Raw genomic sequence first — 16761 nt, 5'->3', positions numbered from 1 at the left:
GCTCTCCGCTCCACTCTGTTTTTATGCTTAAAACCTTAGACAGAAAGACTAATCTGTGTGCTGTGCTCTCCGCTCCACTCTGTTTTTATGCTTAAAACCTTAGACAGAAAGACTAATGTGTCCCATAACACAACATAAAAAAATGCTGTCATCTTTCCTCTCAGGTGAATACAAAGTATGGCAGACATACGAAACTGAAAAGCGTGACACCCAGGAGGTTCTACACCAGGCTGAAGTACAACTGAAAGCTCTAGAACAGGGGGTTGTACCAAGTGAAGAAACCAATGTGAAAGTGGTTGCAGAAGATAAGCTCAAAACTCTGCAGGAGCTCAAAGTGAACCTGCGCCCTAGTGTACAGCCAGAGGTGAGTAGGAAAGGGATTTTGTGTAGTCGAATCGGTAGAAAAATATTAGATGATTTCCTAAGTTCCTTCTTCTTTTTTAGGAAGAATCGACAGAAAAAAGGGTAAAAATTGGTTATAATGAGAGTCTTGCATACTACATAGAAAGCTTATAGGGCTACAAAAGGAAGCTTAATTGGAATAAAACGAACTTAAATTCTATAACACTTATTTATAATTTTCTTTAGCTGTAAAATAATTAAACTCGTTCCGTTGAATTAAAACAGCTTCTTTATGGTTAGAGTTCTTCCATCCTTTTGGAGAATCCTGGTATTCCAGGTACAATTAAGAGAGAAAAGAAGGATAGACTTTCTTGTTTTGTATGTATTTGGACCGTCTAATGCCAGACTAATCATTCTGCACCCTATTCTTATTCCTGGCGGGGTCGATTTTTTTTCCGGCCGTGTGCTTGGAGTTCGCAGTGAAGAAGCTCTCTGCTTTACCACAAAGAATTCATGATTTGGTATTTTCATTCCCAGGTTCACAATCTGGAAGAGAAGCTAGTGACCGTCATAGACCGAATGAAACAGGCAGAGAGTTTCCAGAGTGTTGAAGAGAATCTACAGCGGGTCAAGTTCTGGATTGAGCAAGACGCTAGGAAAGTAGTAGAGCAGATAGATACCAGCAAGTTGGACCTGCCTAGTAGATTGGAGAAGATGGAAATGCTGGAAGGAGGCATCATTGAGTACCGAAGGAAACTGGCTGATATTGCGTCAAGTAAGTGGCATCAGATTGCTTTTTTTTCTTCTTCAAGAGGTTTGATAGAGGGAACTGTAACTGCTAAGGTCTTATTTTTCCGAAAGCGAAGGGAGAAGGAAGACAGGATAGGAGGAAGACAGCCGTTCCGAGACGAACCCTATCCATTCAGGATAAAAATCCACCCGGGGGGGAATCGAACCCGCGGCCTAGCGCTTACAAGTATACCAACCACGCTAACTAGGGATTAACTTCTATCGCAAAGTAGCTTACACATGATTAGACGGACGCCTGTCCGTCGAACCAAAAATCAAAGTGTTTTGATTTCCATCGGACCTACCCGATGGTTCTCATTCATTCATGATTCATCTTCAACTTTCAGAAGTCCCATCCCACCACGCCACACACGGCAACATAGAAGTTGTCAAGCAACTCATCACAACTCTCGAGCAAGATGTGAGTCACAAGAGAGAACTGATAGAGCAGGAAATAGACCTGTGGAATCAATACCAGACGGGAGTCAAGGCGTTGACACCGTGGCTCGAGAAAACGGAGATGGTCGTTCAAATGGAAGCGTCTAAACCTAACAGCTTGCAGGAGACCGTGGTGCAACTAAACTCAGCCAAGGTAAGTTTTTTTTTTATTGTACCTCGGCACCGATTTCGCATTACTTCAAGCCACTTTCTTTTACATCCCTAACGAAGCACGGAAAAGTTTGGTTAGAAGGAAGATTGACGCTAAGGTGGATGAAACAGCGCTGAGTAATATATTCCGAGATATGCACCAGGAGTTGAACGCTGAACAGCAAGCGTTCAATAGACATGAGGATGTTAACACTATTCTTGAGAGAAACAAGGTGAGTGCCAGCTATAAGAAAAGAGTGTTTCACAGCTGTTTTTATTTCATAGCAATGAAACAACTGTTACATTAGACTCGTGTGGTCTGTGTCGTAGCTGCCCAACCCGTATTATCTCTCATCAAATAGGCGAGAAGAGACACAATACATCCCATATTTAGGTGTTGGGTCAACACGAGAACACCAGAAAGTAACCCGTTGTAATATTTGCAATCGAGAAACGAGTGCAAATTTTTGTCGAAGATGGGATTCGAACCCGGGACTTTATTCTATTTTTCTTCCAATGTCAAAATATTTAATGCTTTCAGGCATGGTTTGTTGAGGGCGAGCGTGTAGCCGAGGTAGAACAAAGACTATCGAAACTGAGGAAATAGACCTGTGGAATCAATACCAGACGGGAGTCAAAGCGTTGACACCGTGGCTCGAGAAAACGGAGATAGTAGTTCAAATGGAAGCGCCCAAACCTAACAGCTTGCAGGAGACCGTGGTGCAACTAAACTCAGCCAAGGTACACTTTCTTTTACATCCCTAACGAAGCACGGAAAAGTTTGGTTAGAAAATTTCCGCCCTGGTCGGGATTCGAACCTAGCCATCAGTGGTCAATTGGTAATGGTGCCTCTGACGCTTTATCCTTGCGGTCCTGGGTTTGATTCCTGGATAGTTTGGAATTTATCTGACTGATTTCAAAAACTGCATGAGGAAGGGTATCAGTGTGTTTAGGCAAAGCTTTTCATGTCTGTTTCCAAATAATGCCATTGAATTTTCATTTTGCTTCTGAGACTCGAACCTAAAGCCCATCGAAACTGTCTCAGCACTCTGAACCAGCCCTGGTGTCTGTGTACAACACATTGAGTCAGGAATGGACTGAGATCAAGAAGAACGCGGGAACCGTGAGATCTCGTGCCCAAAATATTCCCGACCTATGGGCCCAGTACAGAGCTAAGTAAGTAGTATTGTCTCATAGGTTAAGCTACGTTGGGCATGGTAGATAAAGAATGGATTCGGGTATGTGTTTAGGCAAAGCTTTTCATGTCTGTTTCCAAATAATGCCATTGAATTTTCATTTTGCTTCTGAGACTCGAACCTAAAGCCCTAAGTAAAGGTACTTTTCAGTCCTATGCTGGAAGTATAAACAAGGTGTATTCTATTCTATTCCACCTCTGAGTTACTAAGGTGTTTGTTTTATTCCAGGCTCTACTCGCAGAAGTCAACCTTCAGGAGCCGAAAATCTCCGAGTTGGCCAAACTCGGTGTGAACACATCTCGCTACAAGATAGTCAGCAATGAAACCGACGCTATGCGGTCCCGCTGGATGACAATACAGGGTGGCGTAGAACAACAGATAGCCAAACTACAGCGACTGGAAACCATGTGGACCGAGTTCAACACGAAGGCAGACCAAATAGAGACAAAACTAACCCGACTGGCTTCCGTTAAACCTGTATCGGGGACGCTGCAACAGTTGGAGAACTGTCTGGTGGAACTCAAGGTAAATGAAGTTTTATTGCTGCCCTTTGAGATGGTTGAATTTTTCCCGTTGGGGATTTCCCAACAACTAAGCGGCTGTGGGAAATCTAGCATTTTTTCTCGAGATAGAAGGCTCAATAATTTCTCAATACAATCACAATAAACTGTAAAAGTTTTAGAAGTTGCGTTCAAAGTCGAGCTTCCACCAAAAAATTACTGCTTTATACCATCTCCCTCAAAGCTCTTTATTCAGAAAGGGACATTTCAGTAACATTCTAACAGAAGACGAGGGAAAAAATAATTATCTCACCCACAATCGTATTTCTTCAACAAATTTTATTTCCTCCATTATTGTGATTCCATTCAGCCATATCCTCAACTAATTTTTCCAGGCAAACAATCACGAGGTAACTCTGATTCAGAATGAGTTGAATAGTCTCGGTCATGTGGCAGACATCATCGGGGTGGAACCAGTACGCAAGAGAATAGTCCAGGATAAGGAGAAAGCACTACAAGTAGCTCAGAACCTCTTGCAAAGCATAAACGCTGTGTCTACCACTTTGGTTGCAAGGTAAGAAGAACCTTCTTCAAAATTTGAGCGAGCGACTTAATGCCCGCAACTCACGCGGTCGGAACGTGTATGGCGGAAAAAGCTTGAGACCTAGAATTCTCAGACCATCTGACAGACCTAGGTCTCAGACAGTCTGAGTGTGAGTCGGGCTGCATGCTGCATGAGGGAATGCTTAATTCCTAAGAAACTCGAACGTCCGAACCGTACATTTCTCGAGCCTCGATCGAAGAACACTTTACTTCACATCCGAAAAAAGAACCTCTCTGTAAAGATTCAGTGACATGGAAGGTAAAGGCCTTAGGAACAAGAAAATTTTTGAACTTTTCTTGCCTCCCAAAGCAGCACTTAGTTCCAAGTAGGGGCCCAACCACTTATTTTCAGTCCTAATAGGCATTATGCACCATATAATATGTTCCTTTCCAATCCGTTTTACAGCGAGGAGTTACAAGGGTCTATGAACGCGTTCAGTGAATGGATGGACGGTCTGTCACCCACTGAAGAGAACGTCACTTTCGTATGGGAAGAATATGAAGAGCGTCAACCAGAGCTGAACAAAATCTACGAGAAAGTTAAACATCTTGAGCCTCACTTCAATGAGGCTTACACGCAGCTTGTGGCTAGATATCAGGTGAGATGAATTCGGGTTGAATGGCAGAGGTTGCCCTGGGAAATTAATTGGCCCTTTGTGATTTCATGTACATATTTGTGTACAGAGATTCCAATATTTTCGCCTTTTGTTTCTAATTTCCTGTATTTGGGTACATTGGTTACAACCAATAAAGAGTAAAGAGTCCAAACAAGTAAACTTTCATATTGAAGTGGGATATAATCTACCCTGAGATAGGTACCGTGATTAAGACCTTTTTAATAGGCACTCTTACTATTTTTTGAATGCCGACTATCTCTTAAGGTGTGTCCAAACATAGTCGATCGACAAGGTGAATCCATGTTGTTGAGGCAATGTAGACGGTTCAGTCAACATCGATCGGTATGGCGGAAAAAGCTTGAGACCTAGAATTCTCAGACCATCTGACAGACCTAGGTCTCAGACAGTCTGAGTGTGAGTCGGGCTGCATGAGGGAATGCTTAATTCCTAAGAAACTCGAACTGTCTTTGAGCTTTTTTTCTAAATTTTGGCCCTTATCGGACGAACCGTGCATTTCTCAAGCCACTTTCACCTAGGTGTGTCCACACATAGTCGACCGACTGAACCGTCCACACTGCCTTGATAACAAAGATTTACTTCGTCGATCGACAACCAGTCTACTATGTGTGGACACACCTTAACATCGTTTGATCTTATTTTCAGCCTTCATATATTATGTTCATTTTCAATCCGTTTTACAGCGAGGAGTTACAAGGGTCTATGAACGCGTTCAGTGAATGGATGGACGGTCTGTCACCCACTGAAGAAAACGTGACGTTCGTGTGGGAAGAATATGAAGAGCGTCAACCAGAGCTGAACAAAATCTACGAGAAAGTCAAACATCTCGAGCCTCACTTCAATGAGGCTTACACGCAGCTTGTGGCTAGATATCAGGTGAGATGAATTCGGGTTGAATGGTAGAGGTTGCCCTGGGAAATTAATTGGCCCTTTGTGATTTCATGTAGATATTTGTGTACAGAGATTCCAATATTTTTGTCTTTTGTTTCTAATTTCTTGTATTTGGGTACATTGGTTACAACCAATAAAGAGTAAAGAGTCCAAACAAATAAACTTTCATTTTGAAGTGGGATATAATCTAGCCTGAGATAGGTACCGTGATTAAGACCTTTTTAATAGGCACTCTTACTATTTTTTGAATGCCGACTATCTCTTAAGGTGTGTCCAAACATAATCGATCGACGAGGTGAATCTATGTTGTTGAGGCGATGTAGACGGTTCAGTCGACAGATGGCCGGTCGACTATTTGTGGACACACCTTTAGTGTGCTCAGATCTTCTAAATATAGACGATATTAGCGGAAAATAATGGGATGCAAGAAGAAAATGACCTAATAATAGTTAATTTCTAGCATTTGAAACAAACCAAACATAATCACACCTTTAGTGTGCTCAGATCTTCTAAATATAGACGATATTAGCGGAAAATAATGGGATGCAAGAAGAAAATGACCTAATAATAGTCAATTTCTAGCATTTGAAACAAACCAAACACTAAGTTTCTTGAATTCCTACAGGACCTCGGCACCAGACTACGTCAGAAGAAGGACAATGTGGAGAAGCAGGTAGAATTCAGACGCTGGTATGAAGATATGAAGAAGCAGCTGAACAATCTAGCCGAGGATTTGAATGACGAAGGAGAAGACCTGGGCAAAGAGATTGCCGCCTGGAAAAACAAGGGAGATCGACAGCTGGTGACGGAGTTGGAAACGAGATGGCTTGAGATCAGGTAAATGCTGTTTTAGCGACTTTCACTTTCGCCGAATGGTGATTTCAGAATAAAGATCTTTTTATATCAGCCATACACCGCACTGTTGTGATGGTCTCTAGCCATGTTTAATTGGCTCATCTTGAACCGCAATCAACCATCGTAAGGACTTGTGCTTATTCTTTAAAAACAGAGAGAATCCTTTGAAGAACTGCCAGCTAGCTAGACTGAAAAACAAGGGAGATCGACAGCTGGTGACGGAGTTGGAAACGAGATGGCTTGAGATCAGGTAAATGCTGTTTTAGCGACTTTCACTTTCACCGAATGGTGATTTCAGAATAAAGATCTTTTTATATCAGCCATACACCGCACTGGTGTGATGGTCTCTAGCCATGTTTAATTGGCTCATCTTGAACCGCAATCAACCATCGTGAGGACTTGTGCTTATTCTCTAAAAGCAGAGAGAATCCTTTGAAGAACTGCCAGCTAGCTAGACTGGTTAGGGTTAGTTATTCCTACTGGGCCCTAAATGTTCCGGGGCTGCGGAGTGGGGTACACGCTAGTGGCTTTCACATTCAACACTACTTGTGCTACACTCCGAAGCCCTGCATAAGCTGAAGAGTAAGTGTATACCCTACACACAACTAGAGGTGTATTTTGCTTTCGGAAAACTTTCGGGAACGGAACGCCATCGAAATCAGTTCTGGCGTGCCATCGAAATCGGATTTTCAAAGTGTCGCTCACTCGGACAACGAGATTGCTTTTGCTTGCCGGAAAATATCCAAAATTCATCTTGAATTTCAATTCAGTATCATAATAATAGTTTAGTTCACTGTAGCCTTCCCTCAGGCTAAAAACAGATTGGAGTGGAGAGGAAAGAGCATAGAGCTTTTTGCTGCTCGCTTCCCTCCTGCTCAATGTTCCGTGTGCTGTGCTCTCCGCTCCACTCTGTTTTTATGCTTAAAACCTTAGACAGAAAGACTAGTATTCCTACTGGGCCCTAAATGTTCCGGGGCTGCGGAGTGGGGTACACGCTAGTGGCTTTCACATTCAACACTACTTGTGCTACATATTATGTTTTTCATCCGTCTGTTCTTCTCCATTCCTGCAGGAATCTGGTTCGAGAGAAACGCCAGAAGGAGAACGAGCTGAAGCGAATGTGGGACGACTTCCAAACCGTGCAGACCAAAATATCCAACTACCTTCTGACCAAACAGGGAGAACTGGAAGAACTCAAGTTTGGTGTGAAGAAATGCGAAGATTTCCCCGTGGTGATTACTAAGATTGAGAAACTGGATGCCTCCCCTGTAGCCAAGGAAGAATTGACCAAACTAGGTAAAATATAGGAATAGAAACCCCCCTTTTCTAGATTGATATTTTAAACAAAGTATGAACTCTCTGATTTTCTTTTCCTCAGCAAATGGTTTCTTCAAATTAAATTGATCTCAAAGGCAAGGAAAACCTAGACCCTAGACAAATGGAGTGTGCCTGAAGGGATGTGATGTGTTCCAATCTACCCGACCCCACACGGAGACTATACTAACACGGGTTTTATTTGTGTGTTTGGTATTCCAGGTAGAATCTTGCTCCAGGAAGATCATGCCCATGCTACTCCAGTTCAACATATCCTCACCTCCATAGACTCCAACTGGGACAAAGTAGATCACATGGTCATCAACCTGAAGGATCAACTAGCAGAGTCTCAAGCCTGCTGGAAAATCATCCAGACAGCTCAGAATAACGTAGATAACATCCTCACCAAGTATAGGAATATCCCCAACGAGTCGTGTACTGATCTAGTGAGCTGTGTCAATACGCTGAACAATCTCCAAGCAGTACAGGATAGCATGAAGAAGAATAAAAACGAAATTGAAGTGCTCAAGAACGCGACCAAATCCTTACTGAGCGCCGCAGGCAATTTCCCAGAGCTAGACATTGCGTCTGTGGAAGCCAAGACGAATCAACTCGTAGATGAATGGCACACTGCAGAGAATGCCCTGAGTAAGAAAGTACAAGATATAGAAGTGTACGTGGTCCTGTGGAACCAAATAGAGGAAACCAAAGCAGAACTACTCACCTGGCTAGGAGATACGAGTGAATCTCTCAACGCATGTCTAACACAACCCACTGAACTGGAACCTATCAAGATAAAACTCGCCTGCTATGGCACACTGCAGAGAATGCCCTGAGTAAGAAAGTACAAGATATAGAAGTGTACGTGGTCCTGTGGAACCAAATAGAGGAAACCAAAGCGGAACTACTCACCTGGCTAGGAGACACAAGTGAATCTCTCAACGCATGTCTAACTCAACCCACCGAACTGGAACCTATCAAGATAAAACTCGCCTGCTACAAGGAACAACTACCAAACTATTTGACACTCAAGGACAATCTGAAAGCCAAGTCTGCACAACTTGTCCAAGTCAATCCCAAGAGTGAGACAAACATAACAGCACTGAACAAAGTTATTCAGGATGGATTCCAGGATAACAAGGAGGTGGCAGTCAAATTGGAAGCCTTGCTGAAAGAGAATGCTGAGAAGGAAATCAAGTTGAAGGAATTAAGTAATAAACTGGGAGCTAAGATCAGTGAGCTACGTGAAGACCTCATGAAATGTGATGATCTAACGGGAGGCGTGGAGAAAATTGTACAAAGATTGGGTAAGATTATGTTTACAAGTAAAATTAAGAGAATGCTGAGAAGGAAATCAAGTTGAAGGAATTGAGTAATAAACTGGGAGCTAAGATCAGTGAGCTACGTGAAGACCTCATGAAGTGTGATGATCTAACAGGAGGCGTGGAGAAAATTATACAGAGATTGGGTAAGATTATGTTCACAAGTAAAGTGGTATTTAGAATCTAAATTGTTTGACTCAGTACAGTAGCTGTTTAACCTCTGAGTGAGCTCCACAGTTCACTGAACCAACTCGATAGGTGATGTCAAAATACTTTAGAAATAGGGAATCCGAAGTTAATTTCAGAAATATGTTCTTGAACTCACTTTACCTATTTATTTTCAGGAACATGCACTCGAATCAAGTCTGATCTGAACAAGCTAGCTCCGGACATTGCAGAGTTACCTGCCCTCGCCAAACGATATGATGGTGTTATCCTACACGCTGACAAAATCCAAGCTCTCCTAAACAACTACCTTCTCAAGCAGCACAACGAGAAGTTAATAGCGTTCAAAACGGCAGCTAAGAGATGTGAGGAAAAGTTGGCTTGGTGTCAGCCAGAGCAGGACTATGATCGCTATGGTCTGGAAGCCAAGCTGTTGTGTTTGGAGGATGTGGAGAAAGGATTGGCAGAGTGTGACCAGAAGAAAGTTGAAGTAGATGAGTCCTTCAAAACACTCAAAGGTGAGTGTGTGGTTTTTGAGGAAATATTTTTTTTTTTTTTTTTTTCGACAGCGACTGCAATAGTTGCAAGAAATGCCGATGGATGTATTTACCTTTCCGGCTTACCTACATTGTTACTCCTGATGTGTTCCTAACTTCCTAATGATAATGAATGTTGTTCCTTTGTTTCATACAGGTGTTGTGGATACAGGCCCAGATCAAGATGCCATCAACAAGGAAGTGAAGAGTCTCCATGACAACTATAACAAAGTCAAAGCAGATCTTGACCTGAAACTAAAACAACTCGTAGAGCAAGACCAGGAGAAAGAAAAACTGGCAACTTGGCTCAAGACAATGGAGGACAAAGTGAAAGCTATTGTACCTGACATGAACAATGTAGAAAACTGCAAGCAACAGCTGATAGCCATGCAAAACGAAGTGCAGCAATACAGTCCCAAGATTGAAGCCAACAAGCAACTGTCTGGTAAATACGAGGCACTCTGTAAAATCATCGATGATAACTTGGAAAAACTAAAGAAGTTACAATCACATCTCAACTTGTATCAGAAATCTGTAAAGGAAACTCAGAAGTGGCTGGATGATAATGACAAGCAGTTGATTCAGTTTGAAAACTCTCTGAAACCATCTGGAAAAGCCACCATAGATTACCAGAAGAAATTGGATGAGCTCAAGACTTGGAACGCTAACAAAGAAGCTGGACAGAGTCTACTCAATATATCTACCACTCAGGGTGAAGCTTTGTTCTCTCAAGTCACTCTCAAGGATAGAGATACTATTCGAGCGAACTTGAGAAACTTGAGAGACAATATGGATGGTCTGATAGACAAGTCAAGTGTTCTTATGAAGAAATTGGAAAGCTTGATTATACAGAAGTCTTCATTTGATGAAAGTTACAAGCAAATCGTGCAGTGGTTAACTGCAATGGAAAACAAATCCGAAGAGATTCCCCTACTTCAAGCCAAGCTAGCTGAGAAGAAATCAGTCCTGCAGCAACAGAAGAACATTGCCCTGGACATTACCTCTCATGAGGCTGTGATCAAGAAACTATCTGAGAAAACACAAAGCATGAATGATGCTGAAGCATCTAATGCCATGGACAATGTGAATCAGAAATACAAAACTCTGTTGAAAACGATTCAGAATAAACTGGGAACTGTTGAGAAATACGTGAAAGAACATGAAGAGTTCCTTAGTAGTCTGGAGAAGTTCAAAGACTTTTACAATATCCTCTGCAATGAGGAGCAAGATATTGCCAAGGAGGATATGGAACTACAACTGTCTGCCTATGAGAATCTACTCAAGCAACAAAACAAAGGTGATGAGCTGCTACAGGAGTGTGCCATCAAGTTGGATCAAACATTGAAGACCACTGCACAACCTGGACATGAAGCTCTGAAGAATGAATTAGAACACTTGAAGAAGATCTGGAATGACTTCCTACTGAAATGTAATGACTCGTGTGATAAACTCAAGGAACAGTTCTGCTCGTGGAATCAGCTAGAGAATGAAATTGAAGATCTAAACACTTGGGTGAAAGATACTGAGAGTAAGATCAAGGATCAGAGTCTGAAGAACTCAAAACAAGCCAAGCAGGATCATCTGGCAAAGATGAAATCACTAGAGCAAGAGATTAATAACAAGGCAAATGAAGTGAAGGTACTACAAGAGAAGTCACTCGGTACTAAACCTCACGTCTTGGACAAACTATCCCAGGCCGTATCACGTTATCATAACCTCAAGACTAATGCCAAGGTAAGTTTTGTACGGAATATCATACCTAATATACCTTCCTTCCTCTGATTGAATTTAAACCGAACGTCTTTAGTCTTATCATTTTGGATCACGACTGCTGTTGACAACTCATATCTATCCGTAACCATTCAGATGTCTACTATATTACCATGAACAGGCTCTTATACTCACTAGGAGTAATATCATTTTGGATCATGACTGCTGTTGACAACTCATATCTATCCGTAACCATTCAGATGTCTACTATATTACCATGAACAGGCTCTTAGGAGTACTTAGTACTTGGTCATTCACATCACACATTAGGTCATTATTTAATTAACAGCCTACATCTTGTCTATTACAGGAGGCCATTCTCAAGTACGAAGCTTTCATCAAGGACCATGAGAACTTTGACGATCAATACAAAGCTCTAGTACAATGGATTGACAACATGAGAGCTGAGAAGAACGCCAACAGTGATCTCAAAGGAGACTTGGCTGAACTTCAAGTAAGTAATGTTTTCATGGATTGACAACATGAGAGCTGAGAAGAACGCTAACAGTGATCTCAAAGGAGACTTGGCTGAACTTCAAGTAAGTAATGTTTTCAGTAGGTAAACTATTTAATGGAATAATGGAAAAAGATGCTCGTTACAAATGTCGTTCTCCATTTAATACACATCCATAACTTTTATGATTTGGACTCGAACCACCAACCTCAAGACCTTAGAAGATCACCGAATCAACCACTGTCATGAACGAAATCACCTACAATATTATGGAGTAGGTAAACTATTTAATGGAATAATGGAAAAAGATGCTCGTTACAAATGTCGTTCTCCATTTAATACACATCCATAACTTTTATGACTTGGACTCGAACCACCAACCTCAAGACCTTAGAAGATCACCGAATTAACCACTGTCATGAACGAAATCACCTACAATATTATGGAAAAACTTTGAACTACATTTTTCTAACTCCCCATAACTTCAAGTAGGTACCCTGACGTAACGTGATGGTAGTGTGTTTCTACGTTCTACCTTTAGTGTTTGAGTTGGAGCAGTTCCTAAAATACAGGGTGTTCAACCTCAAAGTGCCCCATAGGAAATTAACCCGTAAAATCAGTTTTTTGCCCCAATAAAGTCCCCAATACACTTTTCGGGTCCACTAAGCATTCACTCTTATGGAAATTTTGACGAGGAATAGATTGGTGCAACTTTCAAGACTGTCCAACTTACACATCTTGCTTCCATGAAGATAGCAGCTACCGCGATCATGTTGATACAAAATACCGGACATCCTGAGAAAATACATGGTAGTCAAGCTCATGTTTCAATAACTCAACATTAATACGTAAATATGTTGTTCCCACATAAGTATACCTACATATATACTCAATACTCGTACATTGAATGTGAAGAGATGGAAGAAAGTTTTTTGTCTGAGATCGAAGTTTTAGTAATTGGCTGACTGGTTTTGGAAATTGAATTATTAGACCAGTGGCGCAAGTTGACCAGAAGTAGCAGATAGATACTCCTTGCTTCGGTGGTGTAGTGGTTAAGACGCTCGTCACTAAGCATTCACTTTTATGGAAATTTTGACGAGGAATATAGATTGGTGCAACTTTCAATACTGTCCAGACTCGGCGTATTCAAGAAAAAATGCTGTTTTTGAAAAGGCCTTCAACGGTTTCTGTTGAAGATATTTGAGCTGTTAAATAGTCATTCCTGTGTGATTTTTCACGCTGAATCGAATGGTGCTACTTTGAACACTATCCGAGAAGATCACCGAATCAACCACTGTCATGAACGAAATCACCTACAATATTATGGAAAAACTTTGAACTACATTTTTCTGACTCCCCATAACTTCAAGTACCCTGACGTAACGTGATGGTAGTGTGTTTCTACTTTCTACCTTTAGTGTTTGAGTTGGAGCAGTTCCTAAAATACAGGGTGGGGCACTTTGAGGTTGAACACCCTGTATACTCAACCTACATATGTTTTCCTACCATGTCATTTGCAGGAGAGACAAAAGAAGATGTTGAAGCTAGGAGACGTGAAATCTCGAGAGACCGGACGGCTGGAGAGTGTTATAGAACTTGGAGAACACATCTACGAAATACAGGTTCGATTCTTTCCTGTGTCAATAAATTTTAATAATTTTCAAAAACTGATTTTACGGGTTAATTTCCTATGGGGCACTTTGAGGTTGAACACCCTGTATACTCAATCTATGTTTTCTTACCATGTCATTTGCAGGAGAGACAAAAGAAGATGTTGAAGCTAGGAGACGTGAAATCTCGAGAGACCGGACGGCTAGAGAGTGTTATAGAACTTGGAGAACACATCTATACCCATACCTCTCCTGATGGTAGAGACATCATACGTCAGCAACTCAGGTAATAAGTTTGAATCTGGGAAGTCGGAATTTATAGGACTCATAGTACAAGTGTCTTCCATGCCTTTTGATTAATAGAATAGATTAGAATATACCCTGCGTATAGCGCCAGAATGAGACTGAAAAGTTATTTTACTCCCACAGTCTAAACAGGGTCTTATGTATTCTATATTCTATTGGGATCAAAACTATTCCATTCATCCACCAGTTTCTGAGAAGCCCAAAATAATGCTTATATTGCGGGGTTCAAGGGACTTTCCAGTCTCATTCCAGTAGGATAAACATGGTAAATTCTATTCTAGTCTCACACACTATTAACACCATTTTCTATCTTCTCACAGAAACCTCCGCCTCTCCTGGGACAACCTGTCCGAGGAGATCGAATCAGCGGCCAGCAAGCTCGAGCAATGTCTGCTCAAATTCACCGAGTTCTCCCTGGCTCAAGAACAGCTCACCAAGTGGCTCAAAGACGTGGAGAAGGCCATCGAGAATCACACCCAGCTCAAGTCAACCCTACAGGAGAAACAAGCTCAGTTGCAGAACCATAAGCTGAAACACCAGGAGATCATTGGGAACCAGGCTATGATCGAGGCTGTGTGTGACAAAGCCACCCAGCTCTTGAATCAAACCCAGGACACGAGTCTGAACGAATACCCGCAGTCCATTAAGACCTTGTTCCACAATATTGTCGCCAAGTCCAAGGTGAGTACACTTTGTGTTTACAGTTTTTATAAGACCCGGGTTCGATTCCCAGCGGGTCAAAAAAATTACAATCATGCAAATTATTCATTCCGTGACTGGCTGTTGGAGGAAAATATGTAACTATGTAATATAAATGCGTAGAGCGACCGGTGATAGTGCTAGCATGGTAGGTAAACATTGATGAACGAATACCCGCAGTCCATTAAGACCTTGTTCCACAATATTGTCGCCAAGTCCAAGGTGAGTACACTTTGTGTTTACAGTTTTTACGAGACCCGGGTTCGATTCCCAGCGGGTCAAAAAAATTACAATAATGCAAATTATTCATTCCGTGACTGGCTGTAGGAGGAAAATATGTAACTATGTAATATGAATGCGTAGAGCGACCGGTGATAGTGCTAGCATGATAGGTAAACATTGGGTGTTAGGATTATTGAGATACATATTTGGAAAGTCCTACAATGCTGCAGAGAGCACCAAAAATCTGTGACACCATAACACAAAGAAATTGCATTTATTTATCCTATCCTCTAATCGTCCTTGTAATTTAAAGTATGTCATTTCCTATCCTCTTATTTCTCTCAGGATCTGCAAGACAATCTCCAAGGAACAACTACCAAACTATTTGACACTCAAGGACAATCTGAAAGCCAAGTCTGCACAACTTGTCCAAGTCAATCCCAAGAGTGAGCCAAACATAACAGCACTGAACAAAGTTATTCAGGATGGATTCCAGGATAACAAGGAGGTGGCTGTCAGCTCAACACCTACCAAGTAAGAATCAGGACTTGTCACGATAGATCTGCATAGGTCACAGTGTTACATAGGTAAAAATCCCCCCAAAACCAGTTTTTTTTTTTTTTTGTTTGTTTGTTTGTTTTTTTATCAGTGGAATCAGTGCCTCTAATGGTACAAGTAAAGAAGAGCTACAATCAAGCCTGGCTAAGGTTCAAGATTTATTGAAATTATTCGTATCAGTGGAATTAGTGCCTCTAATGGTACAAGTAAAGAAGAGCTACAATCAAGCCTGGCTAAGGTTCAAGATTTATTAAGAAATCGAGAACAGGGACAAGGCTATATTCACGCGACTGTGAACTGTGGTGACAAAGTCATGAGAAACACAAAGTCTGATGGAAAAGAAATTATTCAGAATCAATTGAAAGAGTTGCAAAATGAATGGGACCGATTGATCAAGAAATTATCCACAGCCAAAGTACGTTTGGAGACAAGTTTGTTGGATTGGGCAGATTACAATTCATCCTACTCTCAATTACAGCAATGGATTTCAGAAAGAGAAGCCAAGCTGCAACAAGTATCTGACCAAAAGATACCGAAAGCTAAAGTTCTGAGTCAGAATATTGGTGATAAGAAATCCCATCTGCGTCAAACCAATAGCATTGTACAAGACATTGTAGCATTTGAACCTATGATTCGATCTGTCACATCTAAAGCAGAAAATCTACAAGGTGCTCCTGCCTCTGAAGTAAAAAGACCTTTAATTTGATATATAGGTCGACCAGGTTTGGATAAGTCCTTCTATGGGAACAGACCCACAGACAGACAGACAGACAGACACCGAAGAGAATACAATAGTCCGTCCCTATACCTTTTATTATTACTATTGTAATTTAATAAAGTAAGGACGGACTAATAAAGGAAGGACGGGCTGAAAAAAATCTACGAGATTGAAAAGATTTGTGACTGAAAAAAGGATAAAGAAATCTGATTTTATCATTTTACCGCACAAGAACAGGATGTGAAATTGAACAATGAAACTACCCAGTACCTGTAATCGACACCTATGATTTATTTTAACTCTAGGTGTAACCTGTTTTTTTCATAGAGAATAGGTACTGTAGACATAGACACACATAACATTAGATGATATTATAGATATAAGTACATAATTATTAGTCAACAATGACACTATCACAACATCTTGCTTCCATGAAGATAGCAGCTACCGCGATCATGTTGATACAAAATACCGGACATCCTGAGAAAATACATGGTTGTCAGGCTTATGTTTCAATAACTCAACATTGATACGTAAATATGTTGTTCCCACATAAGTATACCTACATATATACTCAATACTCGTACACGTTTATAAATATAGGTATAATAATGTATTATGAACATAACTCGTAATTTATTGAAAGGTCCGTTTACACTCAAGTCGTCCAAAGTCGATCGACATCAAG

At 41.2% G+C, this 16761-nt stretch overlaps 1 protein-coding gene across 1 annotated transcript in view; it reads left to right on the top strand.

Moving 5' to 3' along the window:
- Positions 1 to 16040, top strand: part of LOC103517667 (nesprin-1-like) — a gene marked incomplete at both ends in the record, with an annotated part of 47820 nt that extends 31780 nt beyond the window's left edge. The window contains 11 exons of the mRNA XM_026829683.1: positions 6956 to 7012; positions 7472 to 7695; positions 7936 to 8454; positions 8508 to 9020; positions 9380 to 9718; positions 9894 to 11470; positions 11817 to 11960; positions 13717 to 13856; positions 14197 to 14557; positions 15143 to 15243; positions 15536 to 16040. Coding sequence (XP_026685484.1) covers positions 6956 to 7012; positions 7472 to 7695; positions 7936 to 8454; positions 8508 to 9020; positions 9380 to 9718; positions 9894 to 11470; positions 11817 to 11960; positions 13717 to 13856; positions 14197 to 14557; positions 15143 to 15243; positions 15536 to 16040 — 4480 coding nt within the window. The remainder of the gene's footprint in view (positions 1 to 6955; positions 7013 to 7471; positions 7696 to 7935; positions 8455 to 8507; positions 9021 to 9379; positions 9719 to 9893; positions 11471 to 11816; positions 11961 to 13716; positions 13857 to 14196; positions 14558 to 15142; positions 15244 to 15535) is intronic.
- Between the last annotated feature and the right edge of the window lie 721 nt (positions 16041 to 16761).

Source organism: Diaphorina citri, unplaced genomic scaffold, assembly GCF_000475195.1.
Source record: "Diaphorina citri unplaced genomic scaffold, Diaci psyllid genome assembly version 1.1 scaffold1922, whole genome shotgun sequence".
NCBI classification, from domain to species: Eukaryota; Metazoa; Arthropoda; class Insecta; order Hemiptera; family Psyllidae; genus Diaphorina; species Diaphorina citri.
This window is presented reverse-complemented; position numbering and strand designations above follow the sequence as displayed.